The sequence below is a fragment of the Cydia fagiglandana genome, chromosome 2 (assembly GCF_963556715.1).
Source record: "Cydia fagiglandana chromosome 2, ilCydFagi1.1, whole genome shotgun sequence".
In the NCBI taxonomy this organism is placed as follows: domain Eukaryota; kingdom Metazoa; phylum Arthropoda; class Insecta; order Lepidoptera; family Tortricidae; genus Cydia; species Cydia fagiglandana.
The window spans coordinates 22,959,327-22,974,943 of record NC_085933.1 but is presented as its reverse complement, the minus strand read 5'-3'; the positions used below and the strand labels follow the sequence as shown (position 1 = coordinate 22,974,943).

Here is a 15,617-nt window from a genome sequence, read left to right as displayed (position 1 = left end):
TTTTTCACATTTGCTTGTGATTGAATACCATGGTAGTGTGCCTTTGATGATTTGGCTGTCAACATGTAATTTTATTGTATGCACTTGGAAGGAGGAGTTTTAGTCCTGTCATTTTTCACGTAATAAAAACGAGTTCATTTTTAAATTGATGTTTTATTTATCCCTCGCTCTTTAATGCATTCACTGCCAGGGGGCATGTGTGTCGGGGCCAGTGAATGTGTTAATCAAGAACCTAAGGCGAAGAGTACTGAAGGCTATGAAAAATTTACTGCTATATAAATGTGTGTAAGTAAACTGTAGCACCACCAGTTTCATTTATTATGCATTTAATTAGGCAAGTATAAAATCAAAAACATATATATTTATACTATTTATTAAACTAACAATCTAAATAAAGTAATCTAAGAGGTAGCAGGAGCGCTGGCTGCCTTTTCAGCCTCCTGTTGTTGAGCCAGCTCCTCCGTCTGCCGGTTCCGCCACGCAGTCATGTAGGAGCGCGGGTGGATTGGGAAGAAGCCCGACAAACCTGTAATTTAGTGTAAGTCTTAGGCTTTGCTCATGAGGTAGGTCATCACTATTTAAATCCTTAACACTTAATAATAAATGTGAAAGTAATTTTGTAAGTTTTCATTGCCACTAAGTGCTACAGGTTACCCTCGTAGTGCATAGCCACAGTTTTGCCATATGTAGTGCGTAGCCGCTACAAACAGTGTACCCAACAGTCGGGTTCTTGGCCCTGATTGTGTTAAACATCTAAACCAATTCACACAAAATTTGGTTAAAAGATAGTTTATAGTCCCAAAGCTGGACATAGGATAGTTACAAAGTCACAGGCAGAGGCAAGTTTTCTAAATGGAACTAGTTAAACATAAATTGTGTAATTAAATACGTGTACAAAACGCGAGAGTTTAAAGTGTTATAGTTAAATATAATATTGACACCATAACAAAATAAAATAATATGAACATTGAACAGTTTATAAAACAGAACTCACCTAATAACTCAGCTACTGGTGGTGTTACATGAGCCCCCTTACCAAGCCAGTACTTCAGTCTTTCCAGATTCAAGGCTACTAATTTCTCATTGGACACATTTGGCATTGGGTCAAAGGATCCTAATTGTTCAATCACTGGTTGTGTAGTCGTTCTTTTACGCTATAACAAAACAATTTTATTACTATATTACTACTGAGTAGATTTATAGTTATTTTAGGGTTAGTTCGTGAAAATAACTTAAAAGAATAAGGTAGTAATAGGGGAAATCATACACAATCCAAATGATATAAGAAATATAAATAATAATGTACACTTACATGAGTTACGGAAATATGAAAGAATGGCCTGTTAGTACAGCCATGTCGGACCAAACGTATGGACTTGGCTGCTTTGGCAAAGTACCGACCAGTTCCACTGGCTGGTGGCAACGGCATTTTCTATACAAATATAATTAATATATCAAATATTTTTTCACGTAAGACAATTTATAACCTCCAATTTTATAGATATTTGACAATGACAGCGAGCTGAAGGCTATGTTCCAGTAGATACGAGCTTGATAATAAACCTAACAGCAAAATTGTCATTGAAATATACATCTTATGTACTGACATTAGGGCACATATTTGAGTAACAGTTTAAACGGTTATATGGCCCAAATAACGTAATTGACGTAAGGCGTAACCTAATACGCTGTTCTGGATATGTTTAAAACTGGTCAATTAATATAAAAACCGGGCAAGTGCGAGTCGGACTCGCGCACGAAGGGTTCCGTACTATAAAGCAAAAAAAAAAACGGAAAAAAATGCAAAAAGAAAACAGTCACCCATCCATGTACTGACCACGCCCGACGTTGCTTAACTTTGGTCAAAAATCACGTTTGCTGTATGGGAGCCCCACTTAAATCTTTATTTTATTCTGTTTTTAGTATTTGTTGTTATAGCGGCAACAGAAATACATCATCTGTGAAAATTTCAACTGTCTAGCTATCACGGTTCGTGAGATACAGCCTGGTGACAGACAGACGGACGGACGAACGGACGGACAGCGAAGTCTTAGTAATAGGATCCCGTTTTACCCTTTGGGTACGGAACCCTAAAAAGGTATTACGACGGCGATTTAAACGATATCGTCGAAGATCTATAGTCTGTCAAACCATTTACGTCATTAGAAAAAAAGAAAGCGGTACATTTAAAAAATGTAAGCGCGAAGTGTTATCGTCCGATACAAAATTTGAATTTCGCGATTTTTTCTACTGACAAAATTGTTTGAAAGGCTATATATTTTTCACGCCACTGTTCGGAAATGTGGCAATAGATGGTCTAAAACCAAGCTGGAAAGTAGGCAATAGCTGTAGCACCTGAAGCACCACTACTACAATGTTTCATTGTTGTCATCATCTGTCATTGGTGACAGTTCGCTACAGCAATGAGTATCATTAAAAACATAAAAATCAATAAAAGGTCTTTTTTTGCGCAACTTTTTCCTTCAAAAATAAAATTAGGTTATTTATAGCACCAATTTCTTGTTTAAAAAAAAAGAAATATCAAAACCATTCACTTCATTTTTTTTTAACAATTATCCATTCAGTTCACGCTTAAGGCGTTTTTTACTTTTGTAGCTGTTTGTGGTTTTATTAGCAAAAACGCTTCTAATTTTAGAGTCGGTTTGAAGCAAATAACAGAAAAACGCCTCTTAAAAGTGGTAAAAAAAGGCGGGATCTGAAAATACCTACTGAATTGGATAGTGTAAATTATGTTTGACTAAAAAATATAAGAAACGCGTATCTACGCTCGCTATAAAAATGAGTTCTTCTAGTGAAGAAAATGATATTCTTACGCCTACCGAAATTCAAGAGACAGTACAGGCAGTGGCTAGTAATTTGCTACCAGAGAAATCGCGGGCTAGTAATTATAGTTATGCAAATGTTTTCTTATTTCCTCGCAGTAGTCGTGAAAAGCACTATGTAATGCCTCGGCCGGAAACGCTAAAGATGGACTCGTATTATTCGAGGGCCTCCACTAACGTGTCGGCCCTCGAACTCACTCGTCCATCTTTTAGCGATTTTCCGTCCTCTCCTACAATGTACTATTTGCCCAGAACACCACAATAACCTTCGCATTGCTGAGTGCACTTTTGTATCGTATAGGTTAAGGTGAATTATAAAGTTAGGAGCGAAAAACAGGTTTCATACAAATTTTTAAAAGCCCTAAACTCGTTAATTAGTTTCCACAATGTCAATATCCAGGAAAGTAAATGAGGACTACGTTTACGTGGAGAATTGACGTCCCTTAATTTACCGTACCATAATTTCTAAATGTTGACTTACCTGATGAAATGTTGCTGACCTATTACTTGTATATCGCTGTACATTATTATTAATGGGGATCCTATTTCATCGCATGATAATTAATTGTCATAATGTAATATTACGCATAAATCTCTTTTCGCATATTTTTTCTCCAGCTGAAACAGAAAGTATTTTCGAAAATATTTTGCATAGGTTGTGTAGAATAGGGTAGGTTAGGTCAGGTTAGGTTTGTGTTATAATTTTTCAGAAATGTTAATATTTCCAGCACAATAACAATTATGCGAAATGAGTTTTAATGCGTAACATTACATGAAGCCCCCTCCAGACTATGCGCGTGAATCGCGGGCGAAGCCGCGAACGCAAGTGTGGCGTCGATTTCGCAGATTGTTCACGCCTTCGCGCATTGTTCTCCGTTTTTTGTCGGTATTTCGGCCCGCGTCAAAGGAGACGCGAAGCGCGAACTTGCAAGACTCCACATTACACAATATTTTGGCTCCTCTGTGGCAAGATAAACTGATAAATATGAATTAAATTATGATTATATTATATTAAGCAGCTATATTTTACGGTTTTACAATAAAACAAAATGGAAAAACAGCTAAATCACGTATGATGCCTTAGATAACTAACAGTTAAACTCGATCAGCTGATGCTTTTCCGCCATATTGCCGCAAACCAAACTGCGAAATCGCCGTGAAGTGTGCGAGTGTGGAGTCATACGTCAACTTCGCGATATGTTCGCTCCGCGACGTCGCGCCGCGATTCACGCACATAGTCTGGAGGGGGCTTTAGGACAATCAATTCGCCGTGTGCCTGCTATACGGCCACAATTCAAAAATTCTAATTTTCTGGATTATTGCAGATTCGTTAGATTCGTATTCAAAATTGTTCAATTTACGACCTTATTTCGAGAGCCATAGCAAAAAAGGTCTTTAAGAGCCTTTTTCTCACAAGTGGCCTTATGGATTTGACCATAAATTGTCAGACGATTCCCTGCAATACAGCCACTTGCCAGTCTGCCTGCCGCCTGCTCCTGCGGCGTTTGCACGTGAATTGAGGGACTACCGCGAACCACGTTCGACGTGTTGCCTTCCTGTCACACTTACCTACGAATTTACTAGTGCGACAAAGAGGCAACACGTCGAACGTGGTTCGCGGTAGGCCCTCAGACGGCCCTTTTGAGTTGTGGCTATATAGCACACGTTTTAATAGAGGCTTTTGAGTTGCGTCCTAGAAAATAATAATTAGTTGAGTTACACATATTATCGCGTACAGTGATCTTGTTCCTATCAAAGTTGATAAAATAAAGGGATTTTAACTATTTTGGTGTTTTTATTTATATTTGCATGGTAACCTTTATCCAATAATTTTAAATTTGGCCGCATCCCAAAATCTTTAAAAAACGTTTCTGCAATACGGCCACAACTCTAAATACCTGTCTTTCGGGCCTTGTGTCTTAAAAATATACATTTCTTTTAAAAAGTAGGGTTATATCATTCCGAGTAAAAAAAGCTAAATTTTAAATTCATAGACCTAAAACTAAAGGAGTCAGATCCTATTAAACACCCTGAACTATACTCTCACAACTTTGAGACGCGATTTCTCGAAAAAACGGTTTTTTGAGATGTGGCAGTGTAGCAGGCACACGGCGAATTATTATGCGACCCAATATGGACCCTCATTGATGTGGACATTATATTTGTTAACTAGGTACTTAATAGGTATTCTAAGCTTTCAGGCACCTATTACATAATATAGTACGTCGCTGGCAAACAAGCCTGCGGCCCGCCTGATTGTAAGCAGTCTCCATAGCCTATGGATGGACGTCTGCAACTCCAGAAATGTTACATGTGAAGACTGAAGGGTTTCATACCCGTTGACAACCCTTTGAAATCTTTGTATGACCTAAAATACCGGGTGTGGCCTGTACTATGAGCAAAAAATTTAACTGTAGGCTGTACTCCTCATACTGTCCAACATTTGTTCATCGACTTTTGAAAATAACTTGTAGTTTGATTTTTAATACACTTTAAAGGTTATTCAAAGACGCAATGTATTGCGAATTTTGTTATGTTTAAGGCTTGACAAGCAACGTCAATCACAATGATATGGCGTGGCGATGGCGTCCATTGAATATAATATTTATTTAGTATGAAAAATAGGGAGTCTAAATACTTCATAATTTTTAAAAGTTGTTGAACAAAAGTGTCACCGTTTGAAGAGTACAATCTATGTTTTAATTATTTGCTCATGTTACAGGCCACACCCGGTATATTTACATCGGTCCCTTCTCGAGCTTGCTCGATCGCCCATACGAATATTATCGATAAATAACCTCTACATCTCTCGACCATGGATCGATCGCGCAGTTTTGTGACGTTTCATTGTCAATTGTTACGCGCGGCAGTGGCGCCCGCGGTGTAGTGTCGTGGGCAGTGCTTTCATTCATTGGACCCGCAGGATGTATAGGGATGGGACACAAATTATCGATAAACGCGAGATGCTTGTCGATGAACCGCGCAGATTTGGTGGCGCTCCATTGTCAATTGTTAAGTCCGCTCCACACTCGTGCAATTCAGCAGGTTGTTCTAATGTTCTGATATACTTAATTAGGTAATGCAGCTTGTAATGAAAAACCAAAACCTAATCGAAAAATTTTACTTATCATGTTTCAAACGAGCGGACAACGTTATTACAGTCAATTAATAGTCACTCTAAAATGGTTTGTGTTGAAGCAAAAGTGGCCAAATATGAAACTTCAACCGCAATCATAAAAGAATACCTATGGCCTATTTTATAAAGCTACAAGTTACAATTTACAAGCGAAAGTCTCGTTCTAACACATTGGGTTAGAAAGAGACTCCCGCTTGTAAATTGTAACTTGTAGCTTTATAAAATAGGCCACTATGCGTACCTGCGACCAATGTACATAACCTATAGCAGAGTTCTCCGGTGAGTTGAAACCATAATGTGTACTTACTTAACACCTATCTTTTAAAAACTAAAAAATAAATCTAGGTACCTACCTAAGTACTAAATGCTGATGCAAGTCATTTACAGATAATAGTAACCAAATGGGTTAATCTCTTTTGTAGAACAACCAACATACAATACACAAGGAACCTAGTCTCTACATTTAACTCCCTTAGGTTCTTATTTTTGTCCCTTTTTGAGTTTCTAATTGACGCTAATAGCGCGTTAACGAACAACGCTACTAGTCATGTTTAAAAAGTCTAAATTATGTCCATGATTTAAAAAATACTTTTCCTTCGATCATAATACATAATCCATTTGTCTAAACCATTTGCATGCATATAAACATTTTCTCTTCCCAAATCTTATCGACTCACATAACCACATCCCTAAAACTTCCCAATCGCTACAAGCTGACCGACATACGTCGACCTTACTACAGACAGGGACGCACATACCCTAACCCCCGCCGTCAGACAAGGATGGATTCCGAATTGGGTCACGGGTCTACCGTCTTAGGCCGCCGAAAAGCGCTGAAGCGCTGAAAGTGTTACAATAAAAGCTATAAATAGATCTAGGTGAATGAGTGCGGGACTATGAGATCCTGAAAAAGGATTTCAGGAGGCTTTACGGGAAATTGAACTGCATTGAATTGTTATCGGGAAAAGTCGTTAATATTAAATGGGAATGGCTAATAATAGAAGAAAGGGCCCGATTCGGATTTTGAAATAGATATCTATTAGATATCTTTTAGACATCACCAAGATACGATAACGATATGTTTCAGATCTAACCTGTCAAATTTGACATTTGCGCGATTCTGGAGATACTCTTGAACGATTTCTACAGGATATGACTTAGAGATCCAAATCACATCTAATTAGATATCTTTACTCTATCTAACGTAAAAGTGACATTGGTTGCCCGAATTGCGCTGCAAAAGAGAACTAGTTGATATCTAAACTATAACGTATCTAGAATGGATCTAGAACGTGTCGTCTCTTGTGAATATCTTGAAGTTCGAATACGGCAGTAAGGTTTCAGTTTAACAGGGAGGCTTATTCTAATTGTAATAACAGGTTATGAATTTGATGAGTTATGGATATGGATATCTATTAGTGTCAACAAGGACGTTTGTGGTTGAAGAAATAAATTTTTTTAGGGTTCCGTACCCAAAGGGTAAAAACGGGACTATTACTAAGACTCCACTATCCGTCTGTCAGTCTGTCCGTCCGTCTGTCTGTCACCAGGCTGTATTTCATGAACCGTGATAGCTACAGTTGAAATTTTCACAGATGATGTATTTCTGTTGCCGCTATAACAATATATACTAAAAAGTACGGAACCCTCAGTGGGCGAGTCCGACTCGGTTTTTAATAAACATTACCTGCTTAACCTGCATGTGCCTAAAAAAATCCTTACTTTACTTGTATTTAATAAAATATTGACAAAACGCAACTTTATTACCTAGACATTAAAGAATGTACTACTAGCCAAGATGTCAATCGATTGAGCTACGACAGCGAAACGCTTTATATCTCTATCATTCTCACATATTAGTGCGATAGAGACAGATAGCGTTTCGTTGTCTTCCTTTCTTCTCTTCTTTGATAGGCGCCCTGTTCATAATATTTTTGGTCTTTTAATAAAGGTCAAATTTATTATCGATGTCAAAGTTTACAATACACAATTCAATGCAAATCCAAAAATCACTAATTTCTTAACCTAAATTAACAACTAATAAAACTATTCTTAAAATTCGTTCCAAGTCCCTCCAGATGCAAGGGAGCCCATCACGCTCGCCGCGTTGCCACGTTGAACCGCGATGGACAACCTTTGCATAAGGAACGACCCTGAGCGGGGGTCATGACCACCCTCTCTCAAACGTCTTTACCGATTTTAGACCTCGACTGTACTAATCCATTTACCTTAACTTTCCTCAACTCCGTCTAAGATAACTTTGAACCGATTTGAACAGAATAAAGTGAAGGAGTGTCATTATAAGGTTCATATTGTCATACTTAATTATAATTATTGTTATAGAAATTCGGTCGGTTAATGATGTGATGAAATTGAAATTATCACATTGCTAAGTCCATGCAGAGTTAAATTGTTTCGACTCTATAATGTCTGTCCATATTGTCTGATTCTGTCATTTCTGTCCAATGGCTGCTTGTGGCGATGGCACCTCATGGAAGCGCCCAGATACATCTTTTTGTAGACCTTCCACAGAGAAAGGCCCCCAAAAGGTGAACCGTGAATGCGGACAATTGGATGAGGGCATCACAACCGGTCGTTGTGGATATCCTTACTTAGGGTATGGAGATGCTTTTGCTGAAGTGGACGTTTTTTGGATGGTAATAATGATGTCTATAACATCGTAAGACCCACCATACAACATTTTCGTATTTTTAATTCGAACCTTGTATAGTAAAATGAGGAGATGTGGGTTGGCGCAGAATGCTCAGGAAATCTTGGACTGAACGCCGCACAAACGAGTCTATCTTAGAGGAGCTCAATATCACCACAAGGCTATCCACCATCTGTATCCAAACTATCCAAAGAGTCCTTAAATTCTTCGGCCACACAGTCAGACGCGGCACGGACACGCTAGAAAGGCGCATTATTACCGGGAGTGTCGACGACGAAGGAGTAGAGGGCGTGCACACAGATGATGGTCAGATGTGGTCCAAAATATTACCCAGACTTCGTTCCAGGCAACAATGCAGATGGCCGAAGATCGAGAGGCCTGGAGAGCAGTGATAAGAAGAATACCCCATAGGAGTCACGTCGTCCCTCAGACATCTCACGTCTCACGACCAAGAAGAAGATAGTAAATTAGGATTAATTTCGTTTGTTTGAAAAAGCTATTTAAACAAATGAAAATGCAGTTTTTTATTTGTTTTTTGAAAGGTTCTAACTAAATTAATCTCTTTCAAACGGAAACTGAGTGAACATAACTGTACATAATTATTGTAATGCACATTGAGTCATTCGAGAACAATATGCCTGAAAATAAAATAGGTATTTTTAAATCACGAAAGTCTCGGATGCTGGAACCATTTTTATAACTCGGCGTCGCATTGATTTTAGCCGATAGTCTGCTTAAAATAGAAAAGCCGCTATTGAAGAACTAATTATTGGTTATACGAGTATCTCTATGTAATTCAAGTTAATTGTACATACTTACACTAACTAATTATACTTTCTTACATGCCAGGACGTGTCGCCAGTCATTACTAATCTTGGAATAGATTATTGTAAATTTTTATTAGCGGATTGTTCAGAGCGAATTCATACATTTAATTATTTGTGCTTTAACTCGCACTAATCAATGTGTAAACAGGCCCTACATCTCTATCTGATGGCCTCAATCTTGATAGACACTGAACAAATGTTGGAACTGGATCCTCATCTAAAGATTAGACATCGGCATTCTTTCCTTCGGGGACCTGTCCTTTAATTTACATTCTGAGCATGACCCATTTACTTATGCATAATTTTAAACAGGTCAAGTCAATAATTGCGGGTAGTAAAGTAAAGTAAAGGAAGTATGAAAGGATTCGAAGTCGAATCACAACAAGGTCGCCAGTATGCACGACACTTTTCTTACACCTCGTAACCGCAACCGCTATTACGCACGGCCCGCGTATTGTATCATAAGTAATTAACGTACCGCTTCCTACCCGAGATAAGACCGCTTGTGAATCAATCGCTAGTTGCTGAGTTGTGGGAGCACCGCGCACGCGCGCTGCGCCGATCGATGGGCCGGCGCAGCGGCCGGGCGTCAGTGGCCGCGCCGCCGCCGCGCAGTCCAGATGACCCAGTGAAAAGGCAAGCTGTATCTTCGGGAATACGCCGAGGACGAGCGGCCGCCGTGCCGGGAGGAGTGGCGCCGGTCGGAGTGGACCGGCGGCGCGCGCGGCCGCCTGCCGCAAGTAGACCGCTCTCCCTCGCGGCGCAGCCCTTACCTCGCCAGGGACGATGAGCCGTCGCCAGCGCCGGATGAGCGCGGGCGCTCCGCCTCCGCCGGCGCCCACCACCGCGCGCGCCCGCGTCCGCTCCGCTACCAGTCCCTGGAGCGCGACTACGACCGCTCCTACGCGCCGCCGCCGCCCCCCGAGGATGACTACTACCGGCGCGAACCTCCCCCCCTCTTCCTTGGAGAGCTGCAATCTCAGAATTCCGATCTCCAACGGGAGCTGGGGAACCTCAAGAAGGAGCTGGAATTGACCAATCAGAAGCTCGGGTCCAGCATGCACAGCATAAAGACCTTCTGGAGTCCCGAGCTGAAGAAGGAGCGGGCGCTGCGCAAGGAGGAGAGCGCGAAGTACAGCCTTATCAACGACCAACTGAAACTGCTCAATCAAGAAAACCAGGTCAGTCCCTTTCAAACTTCTGTAATCCTAGTACCTCTCGGAGGCAGTACATGGTTTCAGTTCCTTATTTCAAATATAGCGATATTTTTAACAAGGTGGCCAAAACTAGAACCAGACCCATTATTCGCTGAAAGTATAAGTCGAAATTTGTAAATTAATACCTATCATAGAGAAAATCTTTAAACCAGGTTTCCAGGTTCCATTAAATAATACGGATAGGTATGTGTCAGTGACGGCACGTCCCATTTCCTATGGCCTTCCACCGGCATTCCTATGTCGGTACTAGAAAGCCCCATTCGTCTAATCTTGGAGACATGAAAAGCCAAGGCACCAGCTTGCCCAACTGATGTCTTAGACGCACCGCTATGTAGTTTTACAATCCAAGATGGTCAGTACTTGAGCAGTCGTGTGGCCAAGATCTGAACCTGTCTGGATTGTGAATTCGCTTCTTGCAACAGACTCGTTCTGGGTTACTCTGACCATCTATTTGAGCAGTCGTGTGGCCAAGATCTGAACCTGTGTGGATTGTGAATTCGCTTCTTGCAACAGACTCGTTCCGGGTTACTCTGTCCATCGTCACTCTTCTAGAAGACTAACTTTTGATGATTAGTAACGTACCTAACTAACGTCCAGTGGCAAATTCAATGCATTGGGGGTCTGTGTTCACGGCCTCTCGATCAAATTGGTGCTCTTCTCGACCCAGGGGCCCGTGGCATTTGATTCGCATTGTCACTTTAAGGACCACGCTAGACCGGGCCGAAGCTTCCGACGCGTCATTTTCTATGATGGCTGATCGGTGATCACGTGGTGCTTTGCATAGAAAACGAAGTGTCGGAAGCTCCGGCCCGGCCCTGGCCCGGTCTAGCGTGATTCATCCTTTACTTGGCGTCGTTATACTTACACTATTGCTGATGGTTGATAAATGAAGCCGGCGACAAATGTTTTAATTATCAGAAACCAAATTTCATTAGTTACATACATCGTCAGATAAGGATCGTAATAGTTTCGCTTATATTTTACTGTCTATTCCCTAAATCTGGTTGCTTAGGTAGCCATATAACTGTTACACACGAGATCACCTTCGCATTTTATTGCCACTTCTCCCCACTCGGCAGGAATTATTATGCGTAACGTACACTGAAAGATAAATAAAAGTAGAGAATTTTCTAGGATCAGGTAAAGGGGAGAAGAGTCATTTATAACACAAAATTTCGACAGGGGTCCAAAGTCGTTCATCGTTTGCGGTATAAATAGATTAGATTTACTTATTCTGAGATTTCTGAGACACACAAAACCGCTGCTAAAAAGCCGCTCCCATACATTCTAAGTTACGTTCTCTATACTTCGTTTTTTTAGCATTAGAAATAAGGTAAACAATCTTGATGTGTCTTTTAATAGAAAAACACATTTTTATTTTTTTATCTGTATTTTGTATGTAATTCGACATTAAGAGACCATATACATCTCTTAGTAATTGTAATACGTTAGATTGAATTGTTAGTTTTAATTTATAAAATTGTTGATGTTATTATTTTTGCTTTTATGTAAATTCAATGTTGACGTGTAAAAGTGCCCTTGTGGCCTATTTGCTGAATAAATGTTGATATTTGATATTTGATATTTGATATAAAAATAAGTTACGGCAAATATGTAACAATTATGAATCTAATACGATAATTTATATTCTTCTGCTTTCATAAGTAATACTTTTTGATTTTTAAAAAGCGTTTTTCAATTAAAAGTTTTGTCAAGATCGCTTACCTTCTTGCAAGTTCTTTCTAATGCTAAAAAAACGAACTATAAAATACATGAAACAAAAGTCTGTATCTTTAGGTATTTAAATAAAAGTAAACCAAATCTACCCACAAACGGCTCTTTAAGCCAGTTGAGGGTGCATGATCAAATAATGTTGGTTGAAGTCAGATCGTTCAGTGACTGATCCAGGCGGTTTTCTAATTAGTCGGTTAACCAATCAATGTTATACCTACCCGATTTACAAATTGTTTGTTTACTTTTATTAAAATACCTAAAGACCGACTACCTATAAGTAGAAAATTGCATGAGCATATCTCATGAAAGTCACCAAAAATATTGGAAATTTTTGAGAATGCAGAACATTAAAGATTAGAGTAGGTAGACCGCACAGACCGGAACTTAACGCAGCGTACACGCAATGACGTGTCTTACACCCTCGGTGTGTCAGCGTCTATTAATTAAGCGCTGGTGTCGAGATCTCCTAATTTATTACGTTCATGACGTTAAGTAATTCTTCTTGGCGCCTACTAAACAGACAACTTGATCACTTTTTCATCGTTAATTAGGACATCTTTGAGACGCTTCGTCTATCAAAATATTGTTACTTTATCATATAAGAGCTTCTTTATCGACAAATTTATTAGAAACAGAGCAATAAATGTTTAATCATTACAATTACCAGTTCTTCAGCCTAGATAATCTATCTACGAACAGTACAGTGAAATTATTTATTGAATTTTATAATGTTTTTCTCTTCTTCTTCGACTTCTTATGTTAAAAATTGCAGGTTATATCAGAATTTTTTACCACTTTCACCGCCGATATCCCCACTTCTCTATTTTCTTGTTTAATAACCTCTAAAATTCTACATGTTTAAGATCTACAAATACATACAAGCACCAAATTGGCTAGCAACAAACTCTTGTAAAATCTTCTTCCATTAAATAAAGCACGTATTAAATGAAGTCAGCCATTAAAAAATAAGTATTCCACCTAATAAAAACTAAAGGATGAATTCCAAGGACTTCGAACGTCGAAGGAAGTAAGCGACCGAGCATCCATCCTTGTGGAACGCCCCAGTAAGCGTCTCGCGTCTCATTTGCATGCTACGCTTGACATTGATTCAGGGGAATCCTTCGGGAATTTTTGTATAAGGCCCTTTATAATATCCTATTTTCTGAGAAACAATATTAAGTATACCTACATTCATATAATGCTCATGTACCTATGTAGACTCTACAAGGAGGTAATTTGAGAGAACAGAAAGATGGCAGAGTGGTTTTACGATATGGCAAATGGTAGTACTGTAGGGAAATAATATATACATTGAAAAGGCGTCCTATGTGTAATTTTCTATGATGACTGATCGATGATCACGTGGTACTTTCCATAGAAAGCGATGCGCCGGAAGATCCGGCTCGACCCCGGTCCGGTCTAGCGTGAATCATCATTTATACAGCAAAACCTAGGATTAAGGCACAGCCGGCCTAGCCAAGGTTACAATCGCTATCGCTTCGATAACGAAAAGCATTATGTCTCTCTATCACTCTTCCATATTAGCGCGACAGTGACAGTTGCGTTTCGATCGCTACGGAGCGTAAGCGATTGGCATTTTGGCTGCGCGGCCTGGTCCCACCGCGAGCTAGTAAGCTATGAGCTATCGGCTATAAACACGAACAAAGATAAGCACTCCCGTGTAAATAAAAGAGAGACGGCGATATTTATAGTTACTCGCCCAGCGGTGAGCTATAAATATCGCCGTGTCTCTATTATTTACACGGGAGTGCTTATCTTTTTTTCGTGTTTATAGCCGATAGCTCATAGCTTACTAGCTCGCGGTGGGGCCAGTGCCTAAACCTACTACTTTTGACCACCACACACATAAAGAAAATAAAGAGATCCCTGACTATCCATTTAACGACAGTCCGATTTCCTTCCTTGATTTTATTTTTCTTCCTTACACACATTTAAGCTTTCATAACATTGTAACTGGGCATGTTGATAGTAGCACTATCCATTTCTCCATCTTTCCAACCCTCCGAGACGAGACGAGCACCCTCCAACCCCTTAACCCCAAGATGGGACCTCTTTCACGCTTCCTGTCTAACAGAAATGGAAGGAAAATAAATTGGCGTCCTTTCGCGTTTTTATAACGTAAACCTAAGTTACTCTTTTTGAATACACGCGGAAATAGGTAAGTAAATATCTACTGATAATTTTTTCCGCATAAAATAATTTTATCCCGAGAAAAAGTTAGCAAAATGCTAAATACGTTTTTTCTAGCACCTAAACATGGAGTACAGTCGTTATCAGATATATCGGAGAGACCAAAGTGTTCACGATATCTGAACAAGCCTTGACAGTAGAGGCGTGCTCAGATATTTGTGAACACCTTGGCCGCTCCAATATATGTGTTGGCGGCTCCTATCCATCATTCAATGTTTTTATCATTCATTTTTCTTATCCTAAACAAACATCATTATACAGGGTGATTCCGGGGTCGTGGAGCAAGCGATCAAGGCATGATACACAAGCCCATACTGAACAACTTTTACTATGGGACCAACTCCGAAATCGCGAAAAAAAAAATTGGTAGTTTCATACATTTCGGCCGATCACATGTTGTCGTGTTCTATGGGAAGGCCAGTTTTTTTTCGCGATTTCGGATTTGGTCCCATAGTAAAGCCAGCGATCAAGGCATAATACAGTGATCGGCCGAAATGTATGAAACTACCAATTTTTTTTTCGCGATTTCGGAGTTGGTCCCATAGTAAAAGTTGTTCAGTATGGGCTTGTGTATCATGCCTTGATCGCTTGCTCCACGACCCCGGAATCACCCTGTATAAACCTACGCTTTGGGTTATTTGCCCGAAAAACAGATTTTTATTAGATAGTTATACCTACTTCAAACTATGAATAATTTATTACTTACTTAAAAAAATGATAGAAAATATAAATTACCTATCGCGAATTAAAGAAGCTCTTAAATCTAGGAAACATTGTGTATCACTCAACGAAGAGTTTTGGTTTAAGTAACTGATTAATTATTAATTAAGTAGAAATGTTGCAATTGAACTTAAGTTATTTAAGCATCTTACAAAAAGAATAGGTACTTGTGAACCACCATAACTGAAAAACCATTCAAAGATGTCACCCAAAAAACTGAATTTACTCGTAACATTATACGCCATCTTATCACAGTCA

The 15,617-nt window shown here is 39.5% G+C and overlaps 2 protein-coding genes across 2 annotated transcripts in view; one reads left to right on the top strand and one right to left on the bottom strand.

Annotated features, from left to right (window-relative positions):
* Positions 1-357: 357 nt before the first annotated feature.
* LOC134679695 (small ribosomal subunit protein bS16m) lies at positions 358-1,509 on the bottom strand. The gene is made up of 3 exons (XM_063538643.1): positions 1,313-1,509; positions 995-1,154; positions 358-526 (listed from the first exon to the last, which is right to left on the bottom strand). The coding sequence occupies exons 1-3, from the start codon at positions 1,427-1,429 to the stop codon at positions 402-404; spliced, it is 402 nt and encodes a 133-aa protein (XP_063394713.1). The 5' UTR covers positions 1,430-1,509; the 3' UTR covers positions 358-401.
* An 8,602-nt stretch (positions 1,510-10,111) lies between these two features.
* The window catches only part of LOC134678866 (myosin-1B), an 82,410-nt gene continuing 76,904 nt past the window's right edge, over positions 10,112-15,617 (top strand). The window contains exon 1 of the mRNA XM_063537590.1: positions 10,112-10,658. Within this exon, the coding sequence (XP_063393660.1) occupies positions 10,536-10,658 (123 nt within the window). The 5' untranslated portion in view covers positions 10,112-10,535. The remainder of the gene's footprint in view (positions 10,659-15,617) is intronic.